Consider the following 23,651-nt stretch of genomic DNA (forward strand, 5'->3'; position numbering starts at 1 on the left):
TCAAAATTCCTGTAAGGTTTGTTGACTCTAGCTCAAGTTGTGTTAGAGCTGTATGTGACACAACATGAAACGAAAGGATGTACAGACAGACGGTAAGTGGTGGGGAAATCTAAATGCACTCCATAGATTTTGGGCATAATGTCGCTAACAAAATTGACTTAATTCACATGTGAACCCCAAAGTGCACTACTGTACATGCTAATTAACGATTATGTTCAGTTCCTTGATTCTCGCCCAAGAACTTGTATGGCGACACGCACGCATAGACAAGGGCCCCTTCCGTCATAAAGTTAAGCAAAACATAATGTATTTTTACAGATAGTAATTTTATTCTATTTGAAATTTTAATTTTACATTTCTGACTTTTCATAATTTTGGCAAATTGTTGCATATATCTATTTTCTGCTGTTATAGTTTATTTTTAGTAATTTAGAAAGTTTCTTGCTCAAGGAAACAACGACTTGCCCCTGACGGAGTTTGAACCCATTCGTAAAGCGGTTATAAGATTACTAGTCTGACGCGTTAACCATTCGGCCATGCCGCCACCTTTGCACCTTAGTTATCGACTACGTTGATTTTTTAACACTGGGGAATGCGATTTAATTAGAACTAGCCTTGTGTGTACGAGGAGGAACTAAAATTTTGTTAGTTAAAAAATAGCTCGAAAAAAAAACAATTAATCAAAATATGCATTTTTCTCGATTTGAACCAGGGACTGTACACTAACGAAGTTAATACCCTTTGCACAATGCTGAATGGATATTCATGAGTAATAATAGTTAAGTTAAAACAAAAACATTTAGGCGATAAAAAGTATGGTTTATAAAAGAATTGTCGACACCCTAATATGTCAATACTGATGTAAGTAAAAAATACATGATAAAAGAAAAAAACAAACAGAAGAATCTTACTTCCTATAAAAGTATCGGTATGAGATGCGGAACACTAAATGTTAGCGTGAAACTTCGTAGACGAACACAAGCAAATTATTACTCCGCAAGTCTGCAAAGTGACAACATGTATTTAAATAGGAATGATAAAGTAACCAAATCCTGTGAAACGCTGTCTATATAGTTGTTATGCTCCCCGAAAAAATTTCGGGGGAGCATATAGTCGCCGCCTTGTCCGTCCGTCCGTCCATCCGTCCGTCCGTCTTTCCGTCCGTCCGTCCGTCCGTCCGTCCGTCCCCTTTTCTTGTCCGGGACATAACTTTGAAACAACAAGAGGTATCAACATGAAACTTTGTAGGTAGATAGATCTCATTAAGTAGGTGTGCAGTGCACAAGAACCGTAACTCTGCCTTGCCAAATTTTTTAATTATTCCCCTTTGTTTATTTTTACACTTTGAACTTTGTCCGGGACATAACTCTAAAAGTATAAGAGGTATCAACATGAAACTTTGTAGGTAGATAGATCTCATTGAGTAGAAGTGCAGTGCACAAGAACCGTAACTCTGCCTTGCCTAATTTTTGAATTATTCCCCTTTGTTTATTTTACACTTTGAACTTTGTCCGGGACATAACTCTAAAAGTATAAGAGGTATCAACATGAAACTTTGTAGGTAGATAGATCTCATTGAGTAGAAGTGCAGTGCACAAGAACTGTAACTCTGCCTTACCTAATTTTTGAATTACCCCCCTTTGTTTATTTTACACTTTGAACTTTGTCCGGGACATAACTCTAAAAGTATAAGAGATATTAACATGAAACTTTGTAGGTAGATAGATCTCATTGAGTAGAAGTGCAGTGCACAAGAACCGTAACTCTGCCTTGCCTAATTTTTTAATTATCCCCTTTGTTTATTTTACACTTTGAACTTTGTCCGGGACATAACTCTAAAAGTATAAGAGGTATCAACATGAAACTTTGTAGGTAGATAGATCTCATTGAGTAGGTGTGCAGTGCACAAGAACCATAACTCTGCCTTGCCTAATTTTTGAATTATCCCCCTTTGTTTATTTTACACTTCGAAATTTGTCCAGGACATAACTCTAAAAGTATAAGAGATATCAACATGAAACTGTGTAGGTAGATAGATCTCATTGAGTAGGTGTGCAGTGCACAAGAACCGTAACTCTGCCTTGTCTAATTTTTGAATTATCCCCCTTTGTTTATTTTACACTTTGAACTTTGTCCGGGACATAACTCTAAAAGTATAAGAGATATCAACATGAAACTGTGTAGGTATATAGATCTCATTGAGTAGGTGTGCAGTGCACAAGAACCGTAACTCTGCCTTGTCTAATTTTTGAATTATCCCCCTTTGTTTATTTTACACTTTGAACTTTGTCCGGGACATAACTCTAAAAGTATAAGAGGTATCAACATGAAACTTTGTAGGTAGATAGATCTCATTGAGTAGGTGTGCAGTGAACAAGAACCTTAACTCTGCCTTGCCTAATTTTTGAATTATCCCCCTTTGTTTATTTTTACACTTTGAACTTTGTCCGGGACATATTTCTTAATGTATAAGAGATATCAACATGAAACTTTGTAGGTAGATAGATCTCATTGAGTAAGTTTGCAGTGCACAAGAACTGTAACACTGTCTTGCCTACTTTTGGAGTCATTGCCCTTTGTTCATTTTGACACTTTGAACTTTGTCTGGGACATTACTCTAAAATTATAAGAGATATTAACATGAAACTTTGTAGATAGATAGGTCTCATTGGGTGGAAGTGCAGTGCTTAAGAATCATTACTCTGCCTTGCCTTATTTTGAAGTAATTGCCCTTTGTTTATTTTTACTTTTTGACTTTTGTCCTTGACATTACTTTAAAACTATTAGAGATATCAACATGAAACTTTGTAGGTAGCTAGATGTAATTGGATAGAACTGCAACGCTTCAAGAACCTAAACAAAGCCTGGTCTAATTTTGGAGTTATTGCCCTTTGTTCATTTTTTTTATACTTTCCTGTGTCCAGAACCTTCTCGGGGAGCATCACCCGGTTCAACCGGTTCTTGTTTTTGTTTGTTTTTGTTTTGTCGAGAGGAGGGAGAGGTCAATATTCAGAGAAAGTCTAAAACACTTTTTTCAATTTTTCCCCTCCTTTCCCCGAATTTCGTGCCCCCTTTCCCTGTACCTATAAACTTTGTGGACCTATAAATCATCAATCAATTGTTTTCTTTGATTATCTTTTCGGTTACTATTGTTAAGTTTTAGGTATCATTTATGTGATTACCTTGTCCGTGCTCTGCCTTGCGCCCTGTCCTTTTTTTGTTTGGGCTCCCTCTTGCCTCTGGTTCTTGTTGCTTGGTCGTTTGGGGGTTGCAGTCATTAAACGCCGCCTTTCCTTCTTGATCCTGTTTATCATATTTTAACATGACTTTGTTGTAAAGAGGAAACATTTTAGCAAAAGTTCGCTTAGAATATAGTAATTTCTATTTTATTTCTATGACGTGTTTGGAGGCTGACTGGCTTTGCTTTTTCTTACTCTAATTTAGTTTTATCAATTTATTAGCAGCAGAGATAATGCCATTTAAGTTTTTATTACTTATTTATTTCACATGCAGCCACCTTATTGAGTTTACTATAATTGGTGTAGCAAAGGACAACCCAAGGATAGACCCTTTTGTATTTAAAATCCAGCAGTTGTTACAAGTTTGTTTATTACTTTTTAGTTCTTGCATTAATCATGTTCAACATGTTCAAAGAACGCGGCAATGTTATATTAAGTAGAAGACGCCATAAGGGTCATTCCAAGAAGTTTAGCAAAATGAACAAAGCATTTGAGAACGAGATGGAGTTATTTTACTTTTTGTACAACTCAAGCTTCATTACTGTACAGTTTCAATACAATTTGCAGATCTTGTTAAGCATGAACAAATTTATTATATGATCAAGCTGTGCAAGTTGGAAAGAACATTTTTTATTAAAACACTTTAGTTAATGGCCTAGCAATAGCAATACAACTCACTAATTGCAAAATATACATTTCATCAATTATTGATTAAAGTGAACAGGTTGCATATGTTGTAGCTGGCTATCCTATAATTTCAAAACTTATATCATTATAATTATTATATATCATTACATAAAATATATCATTAAGTATTTTATTTCTAAAACACAACTACTTATATCAAACAATGCTAAATTGAAAAATTAATCATTTCTCCATTTTAATTGAAATCATTTTGGAGTATTTATAATGATCACATAGTGAAACATCACTGGACAAAATGACATATGTTTGTTAATGTCAGTTCTTAAATAAAATATGGCAGTTGTAAAATGTTGTCCTGTACTTCATCTCAGTCTTGTCATATTTAACTTCGGAATCATTGATTCAATTACATTTATTTTTGAAGACTGAACACCGCTTAACCTTGGCTAGGGGCGTGAGAGACGCTGCATCTTTTCAGTATACATGTATCTTATAATCAGTCTTATTTACAGCAACATAATGTAAAAAGTAAGTCAGCCTCTAGATATAGACATGAACTTTAAATTTGACATAATAAAGGGCACATAAAAGTACGACTAAAGTAACAATAATAACAGAAGCTTCCAGAAGTTAAAAGTCTGTTTTATAGAATAAAAAAGGGGATCACATTTTTTATAGAATACTGACCGGGAATCATTATTCTATGGGGTCACTTTACTCCGTTACACGGGATAATACGTGTAAGTAGCGAAAACTAATCAAGATTCTGAAAGAATAAGGCACATTGTTTTCATTACGGAATACCGTTAGGGCCATCAGGGTTATACGTTTAAATACAGAGGGCGACATTGCGAGAGTGCGATGACGACAATACGACAGTGCGATGACGAGAATGCGACAGTGCGATGACGAGAATGCGATAACGCTATGGCAACAATGCGATTACGCGATAGTACGATGACGACAAAGCGATAGTGTTGTCGCACTGTCGCCATCGCATTGTCGCACTCTCGTCTTCGCACTGTCGCATTCTCACATTGTCGCACTCTCGTCATCGCACTGTCGCACTCTCGCATTGTCGCACTCTCGTCATCGCACTGTCGCACTCTCGTCATCGCATTGTCACACTCTCGTAATCGCACTGTCGCACTCTCGTCATCGCATTGTCGCACTCTCGTCATCGCACTGTCGCACTCTCGTCATCGCAATGTCGCACTTCGTCATCGCACTGTCGCACTCTCGACTATCGCCTTCTGGTGGACGGTTCTAAACTGCTGGCGAATAAGCTGACGGTATAGAATATGGGATAATTTAACTTTTGTCAATTTCATTTTTATTTGGCTCAAACTTCATAGGATGATGGCAACAATGCGATTATGCGATAGTACGATGACGACAAAGCGATAGTGTTGTCGCACTCTCACATTGTCGCACTCTCGTCATCGCACTGTCGCACTCTCGCATTGTCGCACTCTCGTCATCGCACTGTCGCACTGTCGTCATCGCATTGTCGCACTCCCGTCATCGCACTGTCGCACTCTCGACATCGCACTGTCGCATTGTCGCATTCTCGCCATCGCACAGTCGCCCTCTCGTCATCGCACTGTCGCACTCTCGTCATCGCATTGTCACACTCTCGTAATCGCACTGTCGCACTCTCGTCATCGCATTGTCGCACTCTCGTCATCGCACTGTCGCACTCTCGTCATCGCAATGTCGCACTTCGTCATCGCACTGTCGCACTCTCGACTATCGCCTTCTGGTGGACGGTTCTAAACTGCTGGCGAATAAGCTGACGGTATAGAATATGGGATAATTTTACTTTTGTCAATTTCATTTTTATTTGGCTCAAACTTCATAGGATGATTGCCCATATTGAGTAGAAGACCCCTATCGATTTTGGGGTCACAAAGTCAAAGTTCAAGGTCGCTATTACCTCAAAACTGAAAACAGTTTCCAGAGTATAACCAAAGTTCCATTTGGCCCACAATATTCAAACTTTATTGGAGGATTGCTGTTTGAAGGAGGTAATACTTTATTTAATTTATGTAATGTCTTACAAATGCTTCACTCTTAGTAAAAAATCACTTTCGGGCGTATAATATTCCGCCTAGCGGTGCTCTTGTTATATATGTTTTACATTTTATCTCATATAGACGTGTTTTCACGCCTTTTCATCCTCCCTTTTGATGCCTATAATAGTGAAAACCATGCCCTATTTATCAGATACATCGAGGTGCATGAGAGGGGGTACCCTCTTCTGCACGGGGGTTTGAAGGGTGACTGCCGCCCCACTCAACTCCAAGAAATAATTGGACAGGTCGATCTTAGGTAACGTGTAACCAACGCTGAAAGATACATATTCGAATAACCTACTACCTACTAGCTGGTAGTTGGTTATTCTTAATCCTCCACTCCCTACCGGCAGGTAGTTGGTAATTCGAATTTTGCATGTTTCCCTAAAAAAAAAACAACAACAAAAAAAGTCAGTAAGAATTTTTCCGGATTAAATATAATGGATAGAATGATGTGTTTTTCAACATTGAAACAAATTGTGTCACTATGTCCACCAGCGGAGTCAGTTGTCTATAGTACAATATGCTGACCAATTAAACTTATACATTATAGTAGGATCTGCTGTTAAGTTAATCTTAAAGTGAAAATTGTTGACCACTTATGTTAGATATATAGAAAAAATTATGTGTTGACGTAAATTTCTAATTACATGTATCTTTATTTACAATGTTGTAAGTAATATACTTAATTATACATCTTACAAAACAATAAAAACACTGATGACGATAAATGAATAAATTTCGTTTGTCTTTTTCATACAAGTAATAAACAATGATTTTTTCATCTTTTAAATGTCAACATGAGATCATTTTCATCTGAAATATTTCTATTACATTGTATATAAAAGTTTCACACAATTTATTACATTTTCCGTCTATGTTTAACTCTTTCAGTATTTATATACAAAATGATTCTTATTATTAATTTATGATTTCATTTAAACATTATTAGTATACAGAAAAAAATAACAAATAAATAATAAAAAGAAAAAGAAAAACAAGAAGAAAAAAAAATGACAAACGTAAAATTATCCCATATTCTATACCGTCAGCTTATTCGCCAGCAGTTTAGAGCCGTCCACCAGAAGGCGAGAGTCGACAATGCGATAACACGATGACGACAGTGCGATGGCGACAGTGCGATAGCGACATTCCGACAATGCAATGACGACAGTACGACAATGCGACAGTGGGACAGAGCGATGTCGACAATGCGACTGTGCGATCGCGACAGTGCAATAACACTATCGCTCTGTCGTCATCGTACTATCGCATTATCGCACTCTCGCCATCGCACTTTCGCCATCGTACTCTCGCATTGTCGTCATCGCACTGTCGTATTGTCGTCATCGCATTGTCGCACTATCGCATTGTCGCACTCTGCATTTTAACATTTTATCTACGATGGCCCTAACGGTATTCCGTTTTTCATGGATGATCCCTCGGAATTAATAAGACCCACAATTGGATATGAAAATTTTAGATCTTGTTACCGCCAAATAGACAGGTCACCTCGGGACGGATTTTCCGATCCGAACTGCAACATGTGTCAAATACCGTATAAGTACTTATTTCTGCGGTCTTAATATTCTGCGATTTTTGTAAAAATAAGGGATTTTAGATTTTTGCGTATCTTATTTCTGCGATTTCATCATTCTCGCATTGATGCGTTTTATTTTTGCGTTTGAATTGAGATATTTGTTCAATAGAAACAGACAACATGTCAAGATTTAATGACTTCCAGGTACAAAGTACAGACGACTGATAACGTGTTTCGTCGTAGTCATCATGTTTCTGTATATACACGTTAATAAACTAAAGAACACTTAAACAACAACAACAACATGCAAATACAATTTTTAAAAAAAATTATGTCAATCCAATCGATTTTAAGTGGACATGTGCAGGTAAGTGTGAAGAATAAACAATGGCAAAATCGCACATAGACCCAAGATATTGTACATATACAAAAGAGTATGTTTATTGCAGGTTTTAATGACAATAACAAACAATGGTAATGTTTTATCAAATCTTTGATAATGATATCGTTAAATATATTTTAAAATGAGAAAATAAAAACAGGGGTATAAACAATGGTATAAACCGCACGTGGACACATTTTTGTAGTTACTTGCAATAATACTCAATATAAATTTGTATCGAGTATTTGTACATAATATAAAAATATTCTGCAGAGAAAATAATATTAATTTTAGCAAAATGAACTAGCACAGAAACATTCATTTTTTTCTGATCTTTTATTCACGACGGATACATAAAGAAAAATCCCAAAACCGTTAATTTCTACAAAAGCTGATAACGATATAATTATACAATGCCGGTAGTTAAAATATTCCGACATATACATAAGGAAAGTCTTAATTTTCTGCCGTTTTTAAATTTGCGGTATCGTTATGAACCTCAGAAATAAAGTTCCTGCAGAAAAAAGTACTTATACTGTAGTATTATTCTTGCACATCAGACTGGTGTGTCCGTTATTTCTACCCTTGCTTGCAATTTCATCTGGCTTTCATTGATGCTGATCTTGTTTTACATATATTTGCGACAGCCTTAAGACCTTATAAGATCACTAGCGACCTGTTTGATCGCAAGGAGGTTTTTGTGCATCTCAAAAACTTTTCTACGACTGAAATTGGTCGTGGGACCTAAATTAGATAACCTGCGACTGTCAAAGATCACCGATGACCGTCGTAAGACGTTTTAAAGATTGTCCGCGACTAGAGGTCACTGGTGATCGTGAACTGGTCTTCACTGGTCGTAAGCTATAATGTGACTGGGGCTTAACGGGACATTTAATAAATTCGCCAATAAAATACATGTAAACCAGAAACAATGCAGGCATCCTTCGTGGAAACGTTTAAAAAGGTACTGGACTAATATGACATGAAATTGATAGAAATGAAACACTTTAGATAGGAACAGAACAGAACAGAAATTTTATTTTCAGACTTGTACAAAATACATCGTCTACACAATACAAACAATTAAATATATTTAAGTATAAGTCACATTACATAATAATATCATAGTCAAATGTAAGCAAAGCATATGTTTTTATTGTTTAATTTATAATTCCGTTAATACAAAACATATCAAAATATTATCAAAGCAAAATGTAATCTATATTTAAAGTTAGACATTATGCAATCAATACTTATTTATCTACGCTATGTTACACAGAGGATTAACCGTGAATTCAACGATGTGTAACTGATATTCTCATAGCCAATGCTTCTCGTATATAACACGCAAGGTTACGTTAAATAATCTTATTATCACTATTTAATAATTCTAAAAATTTATACAAACTAGGTCTAACGTAATAAAAATTCTAAATATATTTCTTTCTAAGGTCATTGTAACAAGTGCAAACCAGGAACGATATTCACTTGCTATTTTAATTAACACCTGAATTCCTCGTTGGACATCTTACGGATACTACCGGTATGAAATGGGCATGCCCATCCGCTTCTCTATCTTCGGCCGAGGCGAATTTCTCCGTATCAATTTTATCTAATGGTTTTATCATCCTTCGCCGTTGTACGATTAGTTATTATACTGTAATTGGTTAATTGCGGACAAATTGGTAAATAAGAAAATTAGTGTATGTGGAGTGGATCTCCCATCGAGATATGACCAAAGTGTGGTTAAGTCGCGGTTAAAAATCTTTATAGAACTACAAGCATTTAAATAAATATTTATAAATTACGTCCATTAGGTCAAGTATGCTAAAATGAAGCAATATGAATGTCCCTAGATGTATCTAATGTGAAATAAATCAATGATAAAAAAGTTAATACAATCGTAACACTATTGTTGTTATTGATTTCATTTCTCTGTTTTATTTTATTTTTATTTTTTTCATTTATAATTCCGAGAAATCATATAGCAGATAATTACGAGAAATCATAAAGCAGATGTTATGAGCAACTGTTCGACATATGAACAATATTGATATATAATTTCAAATAGATATAATTAATAATCTGTTTTGCTAATGACAAACAAAGCAGGGATTATTATATTCAAAATTTATATTCAAAGTGGAATAAAGGTTTGTTTCAATGTTTCAGTTTTCATAAAAAAAAAAAAAATGTCTTTTCTTTCAAAATAAAATTATTTAATATCATTGAAAAGAAAACAGGCATTGTTTCTTCCTTACAAGCCGAATGACTTTTTGTCATGTTCATTTAGATAACAGGCCTGCTCAACGTACTCCTTTTGCAATATCGGTGCTTTGCTTTTAAATAGTAGTGCTAATTCCGGTTTTGGTATTATGTGCGAACATTTGGAAAATCAAGGTAGGCGTTTCTCTTTATTATTTACATCATTTTTATCCCCCGCCGATGGAATTGGGAGAGGAATATAGTTTTTGGCGTTGTCCGTCCGTCTGTCCGCTCTCTAAGGACAGTAGTAATGTGGCTAGAGGGACATAGGTAACTGTTATTTCTCTTTGATGGCATTCATTCCGTAACGCTTTTACTCGGCTATTTTCTTTTGTGTGGCTAAAAAGAACAATAGATAGAACAATAGAGTAGCCACATTATTACTGTCCCGTTAGAACGTCCGTCCATTCACCCGTACGTATTTCCTTTCCGCGCTAGTTCTCTTCAACTACTGGCGGGAATTAAACGAAACATTCAATACAAAGAGAAGATGCGCATATCGTCGCCTTGTTCCGGTTAGACCCCTTAACTCAAGAGTGATTGACCTTGATTAGTTATGCAGTATGCATGTAGAGCAATAATTGTTTACGCGCTACTTCTCTGCAACTACAAGCTTAAATCCAACAAAAATTAATGTGAACCTTCAATATTAAGAGGAAATGCGTATACCGTCGCCTTTTTTCGGTCAGACCCCTAAACTCAGAGTTGTTGCACTTGCTTAGTATGCATATAGAGCAATACTTGTTTCCGCGCTACCTATCTGCAACTACTGGCTGAAATTCAACGAAACTTTATGGGAATCTTCAATACCAAAAGGAGATGTGCACATCTTCGCATTTTACCGGTCAAACACTTTTATTCAGAGTTATGATCCTTGATTAGTGATGCAGTATGCATATAGTGCAAAACTCGTTTCCGCGCTACTTCTTTGCGAGTTCTGATAAGAATTCAACGAAATTTAATGGGAACCTTCAATACTTAGAGGCGATGCGTATATCGTCGCCTTGTTCTGGTCAGATCCTTCAAGACAGAGTTAAGGCTCTTGATTAGTTATGCAGTATGCATGTAGAGCAATAATCGTTTCCGTACTATTTCTCTGCAACCTCTTGCTGGATTTCATTGAAACTTTATGGGAACTATCAATGCCTAGAGGAGATACGCATATCATCGCCTTGTTCCAGTCAGAACCTTCAAGACAGAGTTATGGCCCTTAATAAGTTATGCAGCATGCATATAGATCAATAACCGTTTCCTCGCTATTTCTCTGCAAGTACTTGCTGGACTGTATTGGAACAATCAATTCCAAGGGCAGATGAGTATATCACTGCTTTGTTCCGGTCAGACCTTTAAAGACAGAGTTATGGCCATTGATTAGTTGTGCAGTATGTATATATGGCAATATAGCTATTTCTTTTCAACTGCTGGTTTGATTTCAACATGACTGTATGGCAACCATCAATACGGCAAGGAAATTTGCATGCCATGATATATTTATGTAAATAAATCCTTATATCTCCAGTTGTTGTGTTAATAATAACTAGTACTTGGAGGGGGATACAATTCAATGAATTTGCTTGTTACAAATAGTTTTCATACTAAACACTCGGCCCTTCTTCTTTAAGGGCGTTTTATTGTTTTCTCAGCTTATTAGAATATATTTTGAATGAGTAAGACGAAAATTATTATGACCTGTTCGCTGAAAACGCCGCGTCTTGATTAACAATGCTTCTAGGTCAAAGTAATTTACCATTAGAATATTATCATTAATACCATTTAGTTCCGTCTATTGCTTTCTCGTTGAAGGCAGAGTTTTTTTTTAACTTAATGTCCCTACATTACGTCGCCTTTTGTAGAATGACACAAAGGTGTCACGGTGAAGGTTCCATGAAATCAATATGAACACATCTGTGGACGTCTCGTAATACATAATTTCATCAATTTCGTATTTAAATGTTGAATTCTGAATATGGCTATGTCACAAATAAAATGACCACACGATTAAACGATCTTTTACAACATCGGCGGCTTTGACGATCGCGAATGCCGCGCGATTTTAAATTTGATACTTTCGTTGGTATGAATGAAACTGTCGCCGGGCGAATTTGCCGCCTTGATGTAACGACATCATTCAAAGACCAGGCGGTCGCCGCTCGATGTCCGGACGGCCTCTGTGCGATTTGGTCGTCGGGCGGTAAAGACTTGGCATTTTATGATATTCTTTTAAAAATCAGTCAGTGGTCAATATGCCAGCTAAAAGGCCGTTAATAGAGACAAGATGGAGACAAAGCAAAACATGCAACAAATATAGTTTGCCTCTACCTTTATACTAATCTGAGTTGACGTTCTTGCTCGACCATAAAGTTCATGTTTAATCCAAAAGATTTTAAATTTCATATTTAATGAATTATTTGCATGTTTTGTGCGATTAATGACTTATTTTGCAGTATCAATCATTATAATTCTACTGCGTTACTAACGTAGTAAGAGGTATTTATGTATATTTTGACCTCTATTTTGGTAATTTACATGGATTGTAAGTGCCGTTTGCAATTTGTAAATTAGTTTCTTTGTTCACTCGACAGTATTTAACTTTTAAAAACATTTTCAAAATTTTCATGAAAATTAACATGAATCTGGTGACATGCTACTTTAAACAAAATCAAGGCAAAATGTCCAGTTATTTGAATATTACGTGTTTTCTGACCATTTATACTTGAATTGGCATAATGTCACTTTAGGACTGAGTTAAAGCATAATAATGGAAATTCTCTTAATCGCCGCTATTTTTACCTGGTAATATTGTGACAAATGAAAGGCTAAACTTGGCTTATTATATTAGTTGCTTGTTACTATGGCCGAGTTGTTCCGATAAGAAACGAGTTTTTAAATGGAATTCATTTTCATAACAAGATCCACCGCCAGGCGGTTCCAACGCTCGACTTTTTCACTTTTTCTAAAAGCAAACAAATAGACGGTAAAAACAAATCTTTAAAACAAATTAAAGAAAAAAAAAAATAGGTTTTTCCTTTTTTTAAACTTTATTAGGTCTGTCTGATCACACTTGTTGGATGAAAAAATCCATTGATTAATAACAAAGTTACAGCCAATTACAGCAATAATCAGTGAAAATAAAACACCTTAAGGTCTAGATTATACATAATCCAATGTCAATTTGAGTTTTATATACATGATGGTTCTGACCTTCAAGATGTTGTGTCTTAATATGCAGTCAATTTATAAATAACAAAGTTATAGCAAATAACAAAAAAGAAGAGAATTTCATTAATTTGACCTTGACCTTGACACTTTAAGGTCATGGTCATTGCGATGTTTGTTTGGTAGGATGTTTTGTTTTGTCCAAGTTCAAATCTAATCCGTACACAAATAACAAAATTATGGCAATTTAACCAAATAAATAATTTGACCTTGACGGTAAAGGTTTGTTAAAGAGCCAGGTCAGTTCAATCTTATAGTAGGTATTGTTTATAATTATGTTTTATCAAAGTATGAAGATACTCCATCGATTAATCACTAAGTCAATTATAGCAAATATCAGTGAAAATTCAATGATTTTACCTTAAAGGTCAAGTAATAAAAGAGCTAAGGTCAGTTTGAGTTTTGTATACATGAAGGTCTTATCCTCAAAGAAAATTATGTTATAATATGAAGACAATTCATTTAACAATAACAAAGTTATAGCCAGTTACATCATCAAATTGATAATATCAATGAAATGACTTTTAAAGTCAATGACATTTATGAGTGAAGGGCAAGGTCTGTCTAGTAAACTTAAAGGTGTATTCTAAAAGATAATTATGTTGAAGTTTGAAAAGAAACCATTCAAAAATAACAAAGTTATAATCACTGGTAGCAAAAATCAGCTAAAAACAAGCAATCTTTAGACATTTAACCTTGAAGATCAAGGTAATGTATGGATGAAGGTCAAAGTTCGTCTGATTTACTAAAAGGTATTGTCCCATTGGTTGTTGTTGCCAAGTATGAAAACAATACACATAGAACTTAAAAAGTCATGATCGACAAACAAGTTTGCGGACGGCAACTGCAACGGCAATAGCAACGTCGACATGACTATAACAATATACCTCTACTTTTTTCAAAGGAAAGTCGAGATGAAAAAAGCGAAAAACATCCCATGAAGGTATAACTAAATAGTTCGAGACTTAAATTTACAAGATATTCGTTGATTGTTTTTAAGATTAAAATGGAGAGAAATAGAATCCCTAAAGAAAGTCCAAAAAGACAACATTTGAAATGTTGCATGCTCGGTTTGATTAAGCCTGTTCATGAACGGTACTGGAAAGTACATGTTACCATCCACGCCCCCTAATACTTTACTAAGATGTATTCAACATTTAACATGAAATGGTAAAATTTAGAATTTTGAAACATCCGCACATGTGTTCATACAGCGGTTGTCATGGGATCTTCAATGTAACACGTTAGTGACATTCTATGAAAAGCGGCGTATTGTCCCCAAATAAACAAAATGCATGTGCCCTAAACGAGAAAACAATGAGCAGACATAAATATAATGGAATTTTTTAAGGGGGCCAGAAGTTAGCATATCACAAATAAACTTTCAACAACATATCGTTTGGGTGATTATACAGTATTTAAGTTAGGAATACTGACACCACCCAAGCATTTTAAAAAAGCCACAACAAAGAACTAAATGTACCACAAACAAAATGATAACGTAATTATTAAGATGTTTAGTGACAATTCAGTGCAACAGTTCTAACACCGATGCATGAAAGTTCCTCTTTGGATGGAGACTACGTATTTACGCATGATTAATTTAAATTGGTTCCACGATATTAAGTCTCGATAAACTATCATAATTATATGAAATAACAGTTGCGCAGTAATGAGATAAGAAAGCAGTGTCTTTCAATTTAGATAAAATGTGAATGAAAAAAAAAAGTTTTGCGCAAGCAAGAATGTCTTATTCAAAACCATCTTAGACTCGGCTGCTTTGCAGCTGAAATACATTGCTCTTATGTCTCCTAGATTTTACTATCTTGACAGTATTTGTTCAGCTTGACGATGTACAGGTTTTAATCCTCAAGAGCCACAAGAATGGGGCAGATATTGATGAAACTGCTTACAGATCGAATTATCTAAATACCACAGGGGCGTCGCATGTAAGTTACTAATAAGTATAATTACGAATTCTACTGAGCATGTGTTCGAGCTGCCAAATTTTAATGTACATATATAATGATGTCACAGTGGAAAAGATTCGTTCACGTGACAAAGATGTGGTTTAAGTGGGTTTAAAGAAAGCTCTCAAAAGAAGGCCGAGAGAAGCTTCGGATAAATAACGAAAATACCCGAAATTAGTCTATATTTTAAGATTCAATATAGGGTTCGAAATTTTAACCCACTCTTCACCTCACCTGTGAATTACCTTCACCATTCGCCTTTCAGTCTCGAACCTATACCAATTTAGGGAGAAAGATAGGTCAAATAAAAGAAATAAAGGCAAATTTAAATAATAGAAAAAAAATAATAGAAAAAATAATTGTCCGATCAAGACGGTATTAAAGTGAACGGTATTTGAAGATTCGACCGATTCACAGGAGATTATTCTCGGGACTATACTGGGGACTATACGCTGCGTACTAACGTCTCACATTGAAGGTTCCACGATAACTACAGAATAAACGCATTTGCGGATGTTTCTCTATTCAAAATGTAACCATTTCACGTTAGTTTAAATTCTGTTTTAGCCATTGTTAGGGTGTAGATTGCAATTTCCAGTACTGACCATGAACATGTTTAATCAAACTGAACCTGTAATAATTTCAATTTTGCTGTTTCAGAAGTTGTTGTTTTTTTGACGTTTTTTATTATTTTTATTTATTTATTTATTTTAGGTGTGTGTGGGGGGTCTTTTTTCTATTAACAAAACATTGTAATTATTTATTGCGATACAACTAGCGTAATGTAAGGACATACACTAACAACCTGTTGTAAAATAGTGCCTAATTTAAGTTTTTACATTTTCATAATGCTGACAAAATCATTGCCATTTAAAGAATGTTTTGATGTTTGTGCAATTATTTATGGGATGCTTATTGCTATTTGCTCCAGTTCTTCATAACTTGTAGAATATATCTTATCATTTTCAACCAAACTTCATAACCGTTTTTGGTGGTTAAAATGGCTGAACTGTACATATACAAAACGTATTTAACATATTCTTGATTTGTAACCTCTTCCGCCACCATCGATTGCCTTTACGGACTGTTGCTTCACGTGCGTATATGGGGTTCTATGTTAATTTGTTGCAATTTTTTTTTTTGGTTTGAATTTAAAGTGATAATTCTCGAATGCTTGTATGACATAAATTAAGTAGTAAATTGTCTTAAATTATATCATAAATTGCTATACGGATAGAGCCTTACTTAAAACAGCAGAATAAAGTTTTGGTCAGGAACTAATAATAAGTAAATACCGGAGACAATTTATATTTCAACTCTTCCGAGGATCGACCATAAGATTAGGGAACAAATATAATTTTACTGATGATTTGCAATCTGAAAATACTTCATAAGATATAGCTTTTTTAGTGGTTGATTGCATAAATATCTTTAGTTAGAATAATGCTGAATACGTGCCTTTATTAATTAAGTCTATGGCAGCATTATATGGCGAAACTGCATGAATGGCGTCCTCATATGAGGCATATTGATCAATCTCCTTACAATGGCACACCATCGATACAAATCGGCTGGACTTTAAGACTTTCATGGCTTATAGAAATAAGAGTAGTACAAGATGTAAAAACTGGCAATTTTTGTATAACAATGACAAATTTTAGTTAAGATCCAGACCTATTGAATTTAATGTTTTTAATTTGTTTTTTAATTTGTTTAAGGTTTTTTTATCGGTACAGATGAAGAAAATCCTATGAACATACATGTGGATACTTTGAAAGGTATTATTAATACTATGTTTGGTCTAAGAAGAAATGGTACTAACATGCTGAGTTCAATACATATAGTTTTTTTATAAATATGATGAAACAGAGATGTATGTCTCTGTATGTGGTTATCCTTCAAACAAATCTGCATTAGCTTAATTCAGCAAACAGGGAGGTATTGAAATATGCATGCTGATGCTAGAATGTTTCTACACGTACAGTTATAACTAAGAAAACATGTCTTGATCTTGTCCAAAACCTGACTTGGTCTCATCTTTACAATCATTTAAAATTATGTAAAATATTATTCTATACAGTTATATACATTTCACAATGTTCAAAATGTCGATTAGCAAAGGTATTATTTCACTAAACGAAGAAGAGATTTACTTACCAGCATTTTTCTTATTTACTTATGAGCGGATAAAATAAAACCATAGTTTTTCAATCATATAAAGAAAGCAAAGGTCTGAAAAATGGTTGATTGATACAGTTATATGTAAGTTTTGATCAAAGGAATGAGCGTGGTCTCAGAAATAAAGTCAAATTTTGTCTTCTATTATTTTGCAGTTGTTCTAACCTCAAAGCTTATAATAAAGATACACTTTTAAACATATGTAAAACAATAAGCAGGTTAACAGGTATTTGGAAATAATATGATTATTTTATTTACAAGTTGTTAAGCTACTCCATTCACACTAAAAATATTTCTTTCATTGTCTTTATCAAATTTTTGATACAAATTTAAAAAATGATAATTACTAATCTGACCAGACAAAAATTATGAAATCTATGGGGTTTGAACCTATGGCATTTCTATTTAACACATAACCTTGAAAGTAACTTCTAACAATATTTCAGACATTAACAAGTATATCGTCCAGCAATTTACAAAATAAGTGATCTTAAATTCTGTAACAGAACTTGGGTTTTCGTAAAAGCAAATCAAGGTAGAGACAGATGATTTTTGAGTACGAATGGCAACAACAGTTTGATTACCAACCAAGCTGTTCCAGAAATATTATGTTTAACGTATTATTTGCTTTTACAGATTTTGGCAGAAAACAATAATAAACAGGTGTTTGGTAAACCGACTATATACCCTACAGATGGGTATGAACGAGCAGCATACCTCCGCAAAACAAGTTATTCCTCAATCATTAATGATGTTCGTTTGCGCATCCGAGCACATTACGATGAAACACATCACGTTTTTTATTGCCCTCTTTGTAAAATAGCATCAACATTCTGGTCTCGTGTTTTCAAAATGTTTGAGTATAAGGAGACAACATTTGTTGAGATGCATCCATACGAAATTAACATTTCAGATGTTTTAAATAGTGAGTTGTACTTTTCCACATCGCGTGGAGAAATTTTAAGATCAAATGGCATTTGGAGTAAAATAAACGTTCAAGATTCGTTCAAATTTTTATTTGTAAGGAATCCATATGATGTTTTATTTTCCGCATTTGTTGACAAAATTGTCGGACCTAACCCGTATTATTGGAACGTTTTTAAAACGGAACTTGACTATAAGAAAACTGATGTAAGCATCAAGTTGTGTGGTGCGGATCTCAAGTTTGGACAATTCTTACAAAATGTTGTAAAGAGATTTCTAGCAACTAATACCCTAGATTGCCATGTAAATACATTGGATGCATGTCAACCCTGTACGATGAACTATACATTTGTTGGAAAAATGGAGACTTTAAAAGAAGACACATTTCATATTTTATCTATGTTAAACCAAAGTAGAACTCTAGAAATGTTTGAGAACCAGTTTAGTTCACTCTACGCAGACGATGCAATCAAAGATTCAACATCTGGACCGTTTAAGTGGAAGGATGAAATAGTTGAATGCATTCCTTGGGTTGAGGCTCTGCAGAGAATATGAAGAAAACTACAAATAAGAAGATTGATAGGTATGCATGCATTTCCTCTTAATGATAGTGAAGCTGAAGTCATTGAAGAAAAACAGTTTGTTGAACTTCTTAAGAAGACGAGACTTAGAACAACATCTAAAGAAAGAAAATTTCAAACAGAATATGCTTTTGTAGAAGCATATAGCTCAGTTCCCTCTTCAATTATCAACGACATCAGAAAAATATATTCAAGATCGTTTAAGTTATTTGATAACGATGATAAGCTCAATATCTTTGCTAGTAATAATACTTTTTCAAGTCAAAAATTCAAGTTATTTGATTATTCCAATATAAGGGAAAACTATTATTAATAAATATAAAGAAAAATAAACATCTTATGTTTTAATTTATATAACTTATGCTATTGTTCATAAAAAGCAATAGTGTCGGATCATATCACAAGTTTTAACAACATTTGAGAGTGTGGGCCCTTACCACATCATCTAAATTATAGTAAAAAGATGTTAACAAATTCTGTTATATTTGAAATACAATAAATAGTACATGTAAGCAATCTATATATTATCAGTTGAAAAATAGAATTTGATGGCTCTACAAAAATGTGGCATTATAATAAACGATGCGTCTCAGTGTTACCCCAACAAATATTTTGATAACCGTGTGCGTTATCTTTATTCTTATTTTCCAAGAACATACATTGTTCCGATATCCTAAATTACCTATATGATAGGTACACTTCGATAGACAAAAAAGTGTACCACTGACAAAAAATCATATTTGTCGTAAAAGGTATCTGCTATTGATGCGAATTTCATGTTTTTTTTTCAATGTTCTAAATATAATAATGTTGCATGTAGTTGTCTCTATAATCAGTTTTCATATAGAACGAATATTTAACGATATTTAACAGATCAATAATTACGCAATCTAGTACTAATTCTCGTAGTCCCAGATCCACAAAACAATTGGTTAATTAACTCACTAACTGAAGATTTCGTTTTTAAAGTATCTGTATTTGCTTTTCAACCGTTGAGTAGAATAAACACTTCTGCAAAAAATAATTTCTACCACACATGTTTGTTTGTATGATTTGGTTTTACATAGCACCATCACAGTACAAGTCATATGGAGACGTTCCATATTCAACACATGTATGCAGCGACTTTTATCTTATAGTTTTTCAACTAAACATAGTTTTGGGGACCAAATAAGAATCACTCTGTTCCGTCTTGTCCCGCCCCGTCTCTTCCCATTTCAGGAAACGGTATTAATTTAAAAATTGGAGGATCAAAGCAATATCACAATACATCTATCTATGTTAAGTTTTATAACTTGTCATAAAAATGCCCCCTTCTTTTTACTTAGAAAATAACCCAAACATATGCCAAAGTGGTTGCTACAGCTGACCAGACCCACATTGACCTTGAGTCATAAATGATGTTGACAATCAATGTCAAACTTTACGATGATCTTGAGTCATAATAGACCGTGACATTGATTTCTTTTTTAAAGTAACTGGCTGTAACTTTATTTGTATATGTTATTTCCAATCTCAAGTACAAATATGAACTTAAGCTTGAAATAGCAATGCAATACAAAATACGACTAACAATGATAAATCTGATTAGTAGTTTTACATTATTTTAGTCCTTTTTATTCATATTCACTTCAGAAGATTTACCTTTTGTTTATTAAGTTATCTTTAAACAAAATGATGGTAATCAAATGATTATACTCTTTTAAATAGGTAAATTATTGGTATAGTAATTATTATTGGTACATAGATACATATATGAAACATCATCACGTTTATAAAGTTGAAATGAGGTGAGTAACATCATTGCCCTCTTGAGTTTGTTTTTTTATAGAAATAATGATAAGCAGACTGAGTGTTTTTAAGCAAAATTTGTTTTTTAAATGTTTGTCATGTAAAAAGTATATTGTGTATGTTTTACACTTAACACTCATATAAAATACAGTTGCTTTAAGTCCGTTAAAGTATGCATTATAATAATAATGGGGCACTATTACAAGCTGATAAATGCGGTTCAATTAGAGTCAGGTTTGAATTTATCGACATAAAATAAAGCAATAACACATTGCAAAAAAAAAAAAAAAAAAAACACAGACTTTTAACAAATTCACATGTTATTCTGTGCTGCTTTAAGTTCGCTATACTAAATCTTTAAAACAAGAATAGAACACAAACAGTGAACTTACGATGCAAAATTATCGTTATCAACTGTAAGATTAAGTATTTTCTCCTGTATGGCAGAGGGAAACAACAAAGAACAAAAACATATTCAATCAAAACAGGATTTATTTGACTAGACGTAGACCATAGATCGGCTAATTTGAAAAATAAAAACACCATTTAAGTGGCAAGTGGTATTACTTTTTTGGAAAATGATGATTATATAAATGATGCTCAAAATATAATGAACTTCTGTGGCTTTTTGCAAAAATGAGTAAAATGATTTCTGTTTATTTAAAAATCTGCATATGAAAATATGTCATTACCGTAAAAATAAATGATGACACGAATTAAGTTGTCTTTATTTCATTCGTGAAATAGCACATTCGGCAAACAAAAATACATTTGACAATATACAATTTGTTTGTTGTTTGTTAGATTTGGTTTTACGTCATAACGACACAGTATATGTCATATAGCGACGTTTCCATTTTTTCATGTGGAGTAAGACCTCAGGTGCACTTCCGTGCATACTGTCAGGTACAAACGGGCACCTGAGTCGAACTACCGACGTTTCGTAAGCTAGCTTCCCACATGAGAGAATCCAAAGTCCTTGTCGTGGTTCGAACCCACAGCGGTGAGGCGGAAGTGGTTTAAAGTCATACGTTTCACATTTTTACGCATTATGTTTATGTGAACTTATGTTCCAAGCCTCCACTAATACTTTATAAAAAGCTGCAAGAAATTCAAGGCAGATTTGAAAAGAATAATTGAAACTAAACCTCCAAAAAGGTTAAAAAACATAATTTTTGCAATTGTATTGCTAATAGAATCAACTTTTTTTAAAGCTTTCTACCATAAATACAGATTGAGAGATATTAAGCAACAGGTTAGTTTTTATGGAGATCAAATGGTACATGTATTTACGATCTTCAAGATGACCATTTGTGATAAGTATACCATTTGTTTAAAATTGTTGCGGTGTGAGAATTGGATGACAATTTATCGGGAACAGGTTTTCGTAAATCGAACAAAATCATAATATTTAAAGAAATATAAAAATCCATAGTGATGACGGTTATATATATAATTTTTAATGAGTACCATGCTATCCAAACGCCTTTTTTCGTAATATTACATATCTGCCTTTAATATAATGATTACATTCAATTTCAATTTATTTCAAATTATTTAGTCAAACCACTACAACGTGAGTTTATTAATTAATCCTTAGAGTTATTTCAGTTTCAAACTTTCAATGTGTATTAAGATGTAAAATGAAAAAAACTAAAGTTTTCTTTTGATATAACTAAGTTCATACCAATCAGACCATAAGTCTATCTTTTCTGCAAGTTGTATTCTATTTGGATCTGCATAGCTGTAGAAAGTTATTTTTTCGACTTAATGTACTTGAAAAAATCAGAACTTTATTCAAAATATGTAGCAACCAAACAATGTCGATTGTAAGCAGAGATATATGGACTTTATTTGAAGAAATTTTTTTCAGAATTTAAAACAAAATTGCATATAAACTACCCTGAATCTAAGACACAATGGGTAACGCCGGTGAATTCGCGATTCTTTCATAATATTAAACAGTTGAATAAAATTAGCTTACAATGAATGCGTGATACTTTTCTAAGGTCAAACATGTTAGATTATGTGAGTATAAACATCATATAATGATATACATGTATAAGGCAACACAAATGTTATATAAAGCAAGCGATATGTCATATAAAGCAAAAAAGGTTAATTTTATCTATAAGTCTGTTTAATTGTTAACTTTGTCTTTAAGTCTGTTTGAAAATGCAACCAATGATTTACAACGCCGACGATAGAAACAGCAATTTAAGATAGTGTCATTTAAGTTCTTAAATAATATAAGGATCTTACACCGAATGCCGGTACAGACCGGAATATCTAGCTCTCGGGTAACTGTTTAGCAGAAACTCGGCTCTAATGACACTTTTTAGCACTTTTTCTTATAGTAGCGTATAAAACTTCACTCATAATGGCCAAATGACGCTATTCTAAGAACGCAATTCATTCATTAAAGGCACGCGGGAATGACATCATTCTGTTAATGCACGCGACTTGTCTTACACGGGGGATGTAAGACAGTTTATTTCTACCACCGGTGTAAATGTCTGATATCAAGAAATATCTTTATACAGATCGTGACAGCCTATTTTTTAATAAATGTAATTCATATAATTTCTAAACGGACACCTGTGTATCATTATTGTACTAACGAAGCTTATTTCCAAAAAGAGCATCCTTAGTAACAAAGTTACCTTAAATAAAATATCTTAATTGACACCTATAATGTACTAACTAGACTTATTATAAGTAAGAGTATCTACAGTAAACAAAGTAACGTTTTATAAACCTGCCACCTGGCATCGATGTTATTGTTACATGTCGCTCTTGATCAACATAATGAAAAATTTTTAAAGTTTAATTATTTCAAATT

At 33.8% G+C, this 23,651-nt stretch overlaps 1 protein-coding gene and 1 long non-coding RNA gene across 2 annotated transcripts; both read left to right on the plus strand.

Moving 5' to 3' along the window:
• Positions 1-1,073: 1,073 nt before the first annotated feature.
• On the plus strand, positions 1,074-2,161 carry LOC132723586 (uncharacterized). Its single transcript, XR_009624769.1, has 2 exons — positions 1,074-1,226; positions 1,384-2,161. It is a non-coding gene; the product is annotated as an uncharacterized LOC132723586 (long non-coding RNA).
• Positions 2,162-4,779: 2,618 nt separating this feature from the next.
• LOC132723593 (carbohydrate sulfotransferase 9-like) lies at positions 4,780-18,992 on the plus strand. Its single transcript, XM_060708348.1, has 2 exons — positions 4,780-4,839; positions 18,150-18,992. Exons 1-2 carry the CDS (start codon positions 4,780-4,782, stop codon positions 18,990-18,992), a joined length of 903 nt encoding a protein of 300 aa, XP_060564331.1.
• Positions 18,993-23,651: the final 4,659 nt, after the last annotated feature.

This window comes from Ruditapes philippinarum, unplaced genomic scaffold (genome assembly GCF_026571515.1).
Source record: "Ruditapes philippinarum isolate M1 unplaced genomic scaffold, ASM2657151v2 ctg2296_1_1_1_1, whole genome shotgun sequence".
Classification (NCBI taxonomy): Eukaryota; Metazoa; Mollusca; class Bivalvia; order Venerida; family Veneridae; genus Ruditapes; species Ruditapes philippinarum.